Source organism: Chiloscyllium plagiosum, chromosome 5 (genome assembly GCF_004010195.1).
Source record: "Chiloscyllium plagiosum isolate BGI_BamShark_2017 chromosome 5, ASM401019v2, whole genome shotgun sequence".
NCBI lineage: Eukaryota > Metazoa > Chordata > Chondrichthyes > Orectolobiformes > Hemiscylliidae > Chiloscyllium > Chiloscyllium plagiosum.
In genome coordinates, this window is record NC_057714.1 from 122,622,936 (window position 1) to 122,633,697 (window position 10,762).

A 10,762-nucleotide genomic window follows, 5' to 3' on the forward strand; every position below is an offset into this window, starting at 1 on the left:
TCTTTTCTATATCTCTCTCTCACACTCTCTCTCTCTCTCTCTCTCTCTCTCTCTCTCTGTCTCTCTCTCTGTCTCACTGTCTCACTACCTCTCTCTCTCACTGTCTCCCCGTCTCGCCCTCTGTCTCCCCATCTCCCCCTCTGTCTCCCCGTGTCCCTATCTCGCCCTCTGTCTGTCTCTCTCTCTCTATCTCTCTCTCCTCTCTCTCACTGTCTCCCCATCTCGCCCTCTGTCTCCCTGTCTGATGTGCACACTCTCTCTCTCTCTCTCTCTCTCTCTCTCTGTTTGTCTATCTGTTAGAGGTTGAATAGTTGTGAATTTTCTATTTCAATTTTGGCAAATTCCATTGTACTGGTTCCCTGTCACTGGATTTATATCCTGCAGGAATTCCCAATTTGTCATTGTACTTTTGGAGATTGATGTGTTGTAAAAGGAGGTGAATTCCTCCATGCCTGGTGCAAACAATGAAGAAGGCAAGCTAATCCAGTTTGAAGACTGGCTGCAGTAAACACACACCAGCATTGACCAAGCATTATTTTGTGGGCACCTCAAACACAAAGCCACTGGAACACTGCTTCCCCTAAAGCTTACAGCGCGGAAACCACACGTGTATATACTGCACACATTCTTCATGGATCACTCATCTTCTGTTTCGGATGGAAGAACATTGGAACAGTAGGCCATTCAGTCCCTCGAGCCTAATGAAATGCACAGCCTGGGAAGGTTGTGGAAGCTGGAAGTCTTACAACTTTGAAAATAAATTTTGGATGAGCTTCAAATATCGTAACATTCAAGGAAATGGATCAACTACAGGGAATTGGGATTAGTGCATTTTTAATGGTGGTTACGTTGGTGCAGACTGGAGGGGTCACAGAGCCTCTGTATGAATCTATTCATCCACCGTTCACTGAGATCATGATTGACAAAGTTTCTCCCAGATATCACATGATCACTGTCCTGGTCAGAGTGAATCTTAGCGTCTTAAACAAATTGCCTTTATTTAACCTCCTGAGCGTAATCATAGCTCCTTGAAAGTGTAGTCGCAGATAGATAGGATAGTGAAGAAGGCGTTTGGTATGCTTTCCTTTATTGGTCAGAGTATTGAGTACAGGAGTTGGGAGGTCATGTTGCGGCTGTACAGGACATTGGTTAGGCCACTGTTGGAATATTGCGTGCAATTCTGGCCTCCTTCCTATCGGAAAGATGTTGAGAGGGAGAGGCTGTGAACAGGCTGGGGCTGTTTTCCCTGGAGTGTCGGAGGCTGAGGGGTGACCTTATGGAGGTTTACAAAATTATGAGGGACATGGATAGGATAAATCTTTTCCCTGGGGTGGGGGAGTCCAGAACTAGAGGGCATAGGTTTAGGGTGAGAGGGGAAAGATATAAAAGAGACTAAGGGGCACCATTTTCACACAGAGGGTGGTGTGTGTACGGGAACATTACATGGGCTTGTCCCCAGGCAGATCCCAAACCCTCTTTCAGAGTATTCCATTCCTCCTTAAATCAACTACCTTTGAAAGCCCAGCATTTGTAACATTTCTCTCTTCACAGACCACTCTGAAACTCCTGGTATCTGGCGAGGGGCGATCAAGGACTGGAATAATGATCCCCATCCCACAGTACCCGCTCTATTCAGCAGCGATTGCAGAGCTGAATGGAGTCCAGGTCAATTACTACCTCGATGAGGAGAACTGCTGGGCACTGAACATCGATGAGCTCCGAAGGGCACTCAATGAAGCCAGGAGCTACTGCACCCCAAAAGTACTTTGTGCTATTAACCCTGGGAACCCCACAGGTAAATAAAGGCACAGCCAGGCAGGATGGGTGGGGCGAGTTAGGGATAGTCAGCAAGTGGTCATTCCTGTTGCTGTCATTGGGATGTGGGTTGGTCAGGGCACGATCTCCTCATTTGGCTGGAATCTGGATCAAGGTCTCTCTTGAAGACTACAAGGAGCAGAGGTAGGTTATTCAGCACATAAAGTCTGTTCTGCCCTTCAGGGCTGATCTGATAGCCCTCAACCCAACTTCCCTGCGTTTTCCCCCGTAACCCTCAGTCCACTTCCTGATGAAAACTCTGTCTGTCTCAGCCTGAAACATACTGAAGGACCCAGCCTCGACAGCCCTCTGTGGTAAACAATTCCCCAGCTTCAATGGGGACAGAAAATTCAGGTCAGGGGTTGGGGTGGAGTTCAGGGTCAAGGGGGTTCATCTCATGGGGTGGGTTTGGGTTGAGAAAGAGGAGGAGGGATTTGGGGTTCAAGTTGGGGAGAGGTTTAGAGGTGGGGCTTCAGGCACAGGGAGGGATGTTGGGTCAGTGAAGGGGTCGGGGGGGGAAATGGGGGGAGGGGATTCCTCCTCACTCTCCTCGTCCTCCTCCTCCCCACCTACTCCTCCACCTCCTGTTAACTCATCCATTCTTTGTTCTTTTCCTATAGGCCAGGTCCAGAGCCGGCAGGTTATCGAAGATGTGATTCGATTCGCTGCTGAAGAGGGTCTTTTCCTGATGGCAGACGAGGTAATTTCCTGCAAGTCGCTGCTATTGGGCAACTCTGCTCAGTGAATGGCCATTTACTAGCCCCTGGAGCTCTGGGAATTCTGGGTGGAGTGAATGGCCATATACTAGCCCCTGGATCTTTGGGAATTCTGGGTTTGTTCTTGAGAAGCTGCTGGAGAGGGTTCGGTGATGAGTTAGGCTTCTCCACCCCTGACTAACACTGAGCCTAGTAACCTTGACCATCCCAGGAGCTCCAGCTTGTCCAACTTCACCTTGTAATGAAAGCTGGGGGATTTTTAATGACTATTACCAAGAGGGGATTAGCATGAACACTACTGATTGAGTTGGTCAGGTCCTAAAAGACATAGCTGCTTGACTGTGGCAGGTGGTGAGGGAACCAACAAGTGGCAAAAACATACTTAGTCTCATCCTTACCAGGCTGCCAGCTGCAGGTACATCTGTCATAGAGTCATAGAGATGTACAGCACGGAAGCAGACCCTTCGGTCCAACTCCTCCATGCTGACCCAGATATCCTAACCTAATCTAGTCGCATTTGCCAGCACTTGGCCCATATCCCTTCAAACCTTTCCTATTCATATACCCATCCAGGTGCCTTTTAAATGTTGCAATTGTACCAGCCTCCACCACATCCTCTGGCAGCTCATTCCATACACGTACCACCCTCTGCATGAAAAGGTTGCCCCGTAGGTCTCTTTTATATCTTTCCCCTCTCACCCTAAACCTATGCCCTCTAGTTCTGGAGTCCCCGACCTCAGGGAAAAGACTTTGTCAACATGACCTCCCAACTCCTGTACTCAATACTCTGACCAATAAAGGAAAGCATACCAAACGCCTTCTTCACTATCCTATCTACCTGCGACTCCACTTTCAAGGAGCTATGAACCTGCACTCCAAGTTCTCTTTGTTCAGCAACACTCACCAAGACTTTATCATTAAGTGTATGGGTCCTGCCCTGATTTGCCTTTCCAAAATGCATTACCTCACATTTATCTAAATTAAACTCCATCTGACACTCTGCGGCCCATTTGCCCATCTGACCAAGGTCCCATTGCAACCACCTTCGTTGTCCACTACACTATCAATTTTGGAGTCATCTGCAAATGGTAAGTTTGACCACCACACAGTCCTTGTAGGGACAGTGCTGCCTTCACATTGAGAATACCCTCCATCGTGTCGTATGGCACTGTCACCATGCTAAATGGGACAGAAATTGAACAGATCTAGCAACTCAAGACTGGGCATCCATGAGGCACCGTGGGCCATCTACAGCAGCAGAATGGTCCTCCTGTGGGGACAGCTCCTACAACAATCAAGGAGCTGAACACCATCCAGGAGGAGGCAGCTCACTCGATTGGTACCCGATCCACAAAGACCCACTCCCTCCACACCCTCAGTCGCAGCAGCGTGTGCCAACTATTTACTGCCAAGTTTATTATGTTTTTTGGACCCAAAAGGGGTGAGGGTCTCGAATGCACTGCCTGGGAGGGTCGGTCTGGTGAGAAACTTCGCAATCTTTTTTTAAAAAAAAATACCTGGGTGAGCACTTGAAGTGGCAGAACACTTCAAATATGGGACTAGCTGTATCGGCCACATTTAGTTAGGCCGCATTTGGAATATTGTGTACGGTTTTGGTCACCACACTACCTGAAGGAGGTGGAGACTTTGGAGAGGGTACAGAAGAGGTTTACCAGGGTGTTGCCTGATTTGGAGGGTGTTGGTTATGAGGGGAGATTGGACAAACTTGTTTTGTTTTTCACTTGAACGTCGAAGGATGAGGGGTGACCTAGCAGAAGATTACAAAATTGGGAGAAGCGTGGATAGAATGGAGAAAAGAGCAAACAGAAATACAGCCCAAGAACAGGCCCGTCGGCCCTCTAAGCCTGTGCCGATCATCATGCTCTAACTGAACTAATAAACAAACCTTCTGCCTTTATTCAGTCCGTATCCCTCTATTCCCTCCCTGTACCTGTAACCATCCAGATGCCTCTTCACCGTGCCTGCTTCCACCACCTCTACTGGCAGTGTGTTCCAGCCTCCTACCACTCTCTGCATGAAAGTCTTCCCTTGTTCATCTCCCTTAAACTTTCCCCCCACACACCTTGAACCTGTGACCCCGTGTAATTGAAACGTCAACCCTGAGAAATAGCCTCTGACTATCCACCCTATCTCTGCCTCTATAATTGTGTAGACCTCTATCAGGTCTTGTCTCAGCCGCTGTCTTTCCAGTGAAAGCAATCCCAGTCTGTTTAACCTTTCCCCATTGGCCAATGCCCTCAAGACCAGGCAACGCCCTGGTGAACCTTCTCTGCACTCTCTCCAAAGCTTCCATGTCCTTCTGGTAGTGTGGCGACCAAAACCGTACACAATATTCCAAATGCGGCCTAACAAGGGTTTTATATCACTGTCGCATGGTTTGCCAAGTCTTGTAGTCCCTGCTCCACCTGATGAAGACAAGCATGCCCTGTGCCTTCATCACCTTGGCCACCTGTGGACCTGCACGCCCAGATCCATCTGTATGTTAATGTCGGAGCCTTTCTCCCAGGGTAGAAATGTCAATGAGGAGGGGACACAGGTTTAAGGTAAAAGGGGGTAAGTTTAAAGGCAATGTGAGAGGCAGGGTCTTTTACACACAGAGAGGATGGGAAGTGCCTGGAGTGTACTGGAGACAGATACAATAGCAATGTTTAAGAGGCATCTCGACAGAGACATTACAAGGCAGGGAATAGAGGGATATGGACTGAGTAGAGGCAAAAGGATATCGTTTAGGAAGGTGTCTTGTGTCGAGACAGGCTAGGAGAGCTGAAGGGCCTGTTCCTGTGCTGGACTGTTCATCGTTCTAGCCCAGGGAAGTGAGATTATAATTCAGTAGATTTCTCAGTGCCAACTCGATGGGCCAAAGGGCCTCTTCTGTACACTTCGAAAGATGCACTGCAGAACTTCACCAAAGGGGGAGGNNNNTTTTGGAGTGGTAGTTGGCTTCCTGAGGGATACTCTGTAAAGAAACAGATGAGGAATGTGGGCAAGAATTAAAGTGGGTTTTTATGATGAAAGGATTGCCATGTGCTGGTGTGTGCGTATTAGTATAGTGAGCAGCAGACGTATTCTGACTCCAAACCTGTTACCTTTTCTTCCAACAGGTCTATCAGGACAATGTCTACGCTGAGGGCTGTCAGTTCCATTCCTTTAAGAAGGTTTTGTTTGAGATGGGTCCTGAGTATTCCAACATTGTTGAATTGGCTTCGTTCCACTCCATCTCCAAGGGTTATATGGGAGAGTGAGTACACTGAGTGACGCAGGAGTATGAACGTTGGGTGGATTGGATGAGGTGTGTGGAATGAAGATGGGTCACTGGGCCAGGGAGGGGAGTGGAAGGGCAAGGGTGAGGCACCTTCAGTGAATGGGACAATTGCCTGCTCCCTGGTAACCCATCCATCCTTCCAAGTTATGTGTATTGACTTTGACCCTCCCTTCACCCAGGGCTTTATTCTGTTGCAAAAGTAAACTTTAATTAAAAATATTTTTGTCAACACTCACCGGTATTGTAACAATTCTGTACAGTCTGTACAGGAAAACAAACACTGGAATTTGAAGTTCCCCACAGATGTCCCAAGGCAATTCTAATTCATGGCGGAGCGTGTTTTTATACATCAAGGCAATGCGAGGGTCTGATAACTGAACAGACTTCCCTTAAACTTTGACAGAAGAACCTGAGGCGGTGCTGTTTCCCCACTGTCCAAGCTTTAGTGCATCCCTCACCAGGTAGTCGTGGAGCTCGGAATGCCCCTCTTTCCCGGTTACATCCCTGCTCGGATATCCCAAGAGAAGGAGAGAACAGTGCTCCAAGATTCCGTGGAGACCTCTCGTGACCAGTGGGGGGCTGGAGGGCATTATCAGTTTGGACAATGATATTCTAGTTGAATGAAGTTCCCGTTTGATGGTTTGTTGTTGGTTTTCTGGTCAGAAAAGGGCTGTTTTATTTTCCTTTGGTATTGATTTGGACCCTTTGGAAGGTCAGGGGTGGGGGGTAGTTTCACCCCCGGACTGTCCCTGTCCCAGATGTGCTTCATGGGGTCAGTGTGAGGGGAATTCTATTTTTAGTTGAAATGATTAGAGGAATTTTTCTTTGGACTTGAAACCCTTGTTGACCCTGTCTCAGGACCATCAGGATGGGGACAGAGCAGAGGGGATTTATTTTTCCATTTCCTTTGTTTTTTAATGAGTCGAGGAAGGTTTATTTAACATTATGGCCCCTGCCCCTGGTAATAGAGTCAAGGGAGAGCCATGTTTTGTTTGTTTATTTTTGTTTTCCCCAGAGGAATACAGATTTTATTTTCAGTTAGGAAAGTCAAGGAAGCTTTTTTTTATTTCAAAAGAGTAGTAAGTTATGTATCTGAAGTTGCTGGTGACACAAAGTTGGGTAACATTAAAGACAATGTAGATGACAGCATACAATTTCAAAGGGATATTGATAGATTGAGTGAATGGGCAAAACTGTAGCAGATGGAGTTCAATGTAAGCAAGTGTGAGTTTATCCATATTGGACTGAGGTCACATTTTGGCCTAATGGTTTATCCAGAGACCCAGGTAATGTTCTAGGGAGGTGTTCTAGAACGTAGAACATAGAAAAGTACAGCACAGAACAGGCCCTTTGGCCCACGATGTTGTGCCAAGGTTTAATCCTAATCTAGAATAAAATAACCTAACCTACACACCCCTCAACTCACTGCTATCCATGTGCATGTCCAGCAGTCACTTAAATGTCCCCAATGACTCTGCTTCCACCACCACCGCTGGCAACGCATTCCATGCATTCACAACTCTCTGTGTAAAGAACCTACCTCTGTCATCTCCTTTATACCTTCCTCCTAATATCTTCAAACTATGACCCTCATACCTGTCAATCCTGCCCTGGGGAAAAGTCTCTGGCTATTGACTCTATCCATGCCTCTCATTACCTTGTATACCTCGATCAGGTCTCCTCTCTTCCTCCTTCTTTCCAGAGAGAAAAGTCTGAGCTTATTCGACCTTTCTTCATAAGACAGCCAACAACCCTATCCACTTGGGTGGCAACTTTGAGGGATCTATGTACTTGCACACCCAGATCCTTCTGTTCCTCCAGACTGCCAAGAATCCTGTCTTTAATCCTATATTCAGCATTCGAGTTTGACCTGCTAAAACGCATCACTTCACATTTATCCAGGTTGAACTCCATCTGCCATTTCTCAGCCCAGCTCTGAATCCTGTCTATGTCGCGCTGCAGCCTGCAATAGCCCTCTATATTATCAACGGCACCTCCAACCTTTGTGACATTTGCAAATTTACTAACCCAGCCCTCAACCTCCTCATCCAAGTCATTTATAAAAACTACAAAGAGCAGAGGCCCAAGAGCAGAGCCCTGAGGGACCCCACTCAACACTGACCTCCAGGCAGAATACTTTCCATCTCCAACCACTCTCTGCCTTCTGTCAGCCAACCAATTCTGAATCCAGATAGCCAAATCTCCCTGTGTCCCATACTTCCTGACTTTATGAATGAGTCTTAATGAATCAGGAAATGACTGATGAAGGGCTTTTGCCCGAAATGTCAATTCTCCTGCTCCTCGGATTCTGGCTGACCTGCTGTGCTTTTGCAGCACCACACTCTCGACTGATCTCCAGCATCTGCAGTCCTCACTATCTCCTAATGTTCCAGGGACCCCAGTTTGAGTGCTGCCATGGCAGAAGGTGGAATTCGAGTTCAATAAAAATCTGGAATTAAAGAGTCTAATGATGGCCTTGGATCTATTGTCGATTGTCGGAAACCCCATCTGGGTCACTGATATCCTTGAGGGAAGGAAACTGTCACCCTTACCCGGTCTGGCCTACACGTGACTTGCAGACCCACAGCAATGTGGGTGACTCTTTACTGCCCTCTGGGTAATTAGGGACAAGCAATACATGATGCCTAGCTAGTGACTCCCTCATCCTGTGAATGATTTTTTTAAAAAACTTCCAGATGGTATGAAGTTAAATATAATGGGTGCCCAGAGAGACTTGGGGGTCTAGGTGCCTCGATCTTTAAACTGTCACAGTCAGGTGTAGAAACTAATCCAGACAGTTAATGGAATGGTGGCCTTTCTATCTAGAGCACTGGAGTACAAAGAAAACAGTGGTTATGCTGCTGAAATACCGAACCCTTGGTTCGAGCCCACTTTCCTCTGCAGCAGACCTGGTCACTACCACCTCCGGAAGCCTGGAATGGTCTTGGAAGGGAGTTCAGAGTCAGTTTGCAGGAACGACACCTGGTTTTCAGGGGCTAAGTTATGAGGGGAGATTATACAAATTAGGCCTCTGTTGTCTCTAGAATTTAGACGGTCAAGGTGTGATTTTATCGAAATCTTCCCAATTAATGGGAAAAGACAGAGTAGATAAAGATAAACAATTTTTACTGGTTGCGGATTCTGGAACTAGGTCACAGATTCCGAGAATTAGGGGCCAGAGCGTTCAGCGGAGATGTTAGGAAGCACTTCCACACACAAAGGATGGGAGAGGTTTGGAACTCTCTTCCAAAAATGGTCATAGGTACTGGATCAGCTGTTAATTTTAATCCTGAGAGAGATACATTTTTGTTAAGCAAAAGTATTAAGGGTTATGGGCCAAAGGCAGATGTATGGAGTTAGGCCACAGATCAGCCCTGATCTTATTGAATGGTGGAAGAGTCTGGACCGGCTGGATGGCCTGCCTCCATTCCTATGTTCCTAATGTTAGTGTTTGTTTTCCTTTCTCTCTGTAGGTGTGGTTACCGGGGGGGCTACATGGAACTCGTCAACCTGGATCCTGAGGTCAGGATGCAGTTGATCAAACTGGTCTCTGTCCGTCTCTGCCCCCCAGTGTCGGGGCAGGCAGTGCTCGGAGTGATCACAGACCCTCCTCGGCCCGAAGAACCCTCATATGAGAGGTTCATGAGAGTGAGTGACTTTCCAACAGCAGCTAATCTTCCTGGGTGTAGGGCTGGGATCAGGAGCCCTATCAAACCCGAATGTTCTCCAGACTAAAGTGATCAAACTGTCTGCGTGCAGGCAGGGATAAGATACTGAGTTGGATGATCGGTCATGATCATTATTGAATAGTAGAGCAGGCCTGAGGAGCCAATAGGCCTACTCCAGATCCTGCCATCTTTGTTTCCATTAGAATTTCAAATTAAGTGGCTCAGTGGTTAGCACTGCTGCCTCACAGCGCCAGGGTCCCAGGTTCAATTCCAGCCTCGGGCAACTGTCTGTGTGGAGTTTGTACATTCTCCCCGTGTCTGTGTGGGTTTCCTCCCACAGTCCAAAGATGTGCAGGTCAGGTGGATTGGCCATACTAAATTGCCCGTAGTGATAGGTGAATTAGTCAGGGGGGAATGGGTCTGGGTGGGTTACTCTTCGGAGGGTCGGTGTGGACTTGTTGGGCCAAAGGGCCTGTTTCCACACTGTAGGGAAATCTAGTCTAAATCTAGTCTAAAAGTCCAAATAGTAATGTAAGTGAAATCACAATAAGATTCTCCTAAATTATTATCAACATCAACGGCTCACTACTATTTCTTCACTTCATAACCTATGCTATAGCTGGGGGGGTTTGATGGGGGGACAGTGTAGGGGGAGCTTTACTCTGTATCTAACCCCGTGCTGTCCCTGTCCTGGGAGTGTTTGATGGGGGGACAGTGTAGAGGGACTTTTCTTTTGTGTCTAACCCCATGCTGTCCCTGTCCCTGGGATGGGGGGGACAGTGAAGAGGGAGCTTTTAGTTTAAAAGAGTAGAGAAAGCAAATGCAGAAAGCGTTGGCAGAAATCATCCCCTTTTGAAGGTCTTTTTTGGAATGCCCTTCCGGAATCAGTTTCAGTGATTCTGGGAAAAGTGCCCAAGAATTGAGTGCGAAATGTCGGGACACATTGTAACAGAGAGCATCGTGATTGAGAAAAGGGATTTGTTTTTGTGAAAGAGCCAAGCAGGGTTCACTGAAGGAACAATCCAGAACATCTGTGCAATCTCTCCTTCGCTCTGTCTATCTCTCTCACTCAGTCCAGCCTTTCTCTTTGTGCTCCTCCCTTCCCCCCCACCCAACCCCAGCACAAGCTGCTCTGTCATGACCTCCACAAGAAATATGGCCTGCACATCCCTGGGCATTATGGGTAATTTAGCATGGCCAATCCACCCTGACCTGCACATCCCTGGACATTATGGGATCTTAGATGGAAATGTGTTGCTGGAAAAGCGCAGCAGGTCAGG

At 47.4% G+C, this 10,762-nt stretch overlaps 1 protein-coding gene across 1 annotated transcript in view; it reads left to right on the forward strand.

Annotated features, from left to right (window-relative positions):
* The window catches only part of LOC122550354 (alanine aminotransferase 2-like), a 60,834-nt gene that overhangs the window by 42,664 nt on the left and 7,408 nt on the right, over window positions 1-10,762 (forward strand). The window contains exons 5-9 of the mRNA XM_043691083.1: window positions 1,552-1,795; window positions 2,436-2,515; window positions 5,654-5,790; window positions 9,288-9,466; window positions 10,407-10,427. Of these exons, the coding sequence (XP_043547018.1) occupies window positions 1,552-1,795; window positions 2,436-2,515; window positions 5,654-5,790; window positions 9,288-9,466; window positions 10,407-10,427 (661 nt within the window). The remainder of the gene's footprint in view (window positions 1-1,551; window positions 1,796-2,435; window positions 2,516-5,653; window positions 5,791-9,287; window positions 9,467-10,406; window positions 10,428-10,762) is intronic.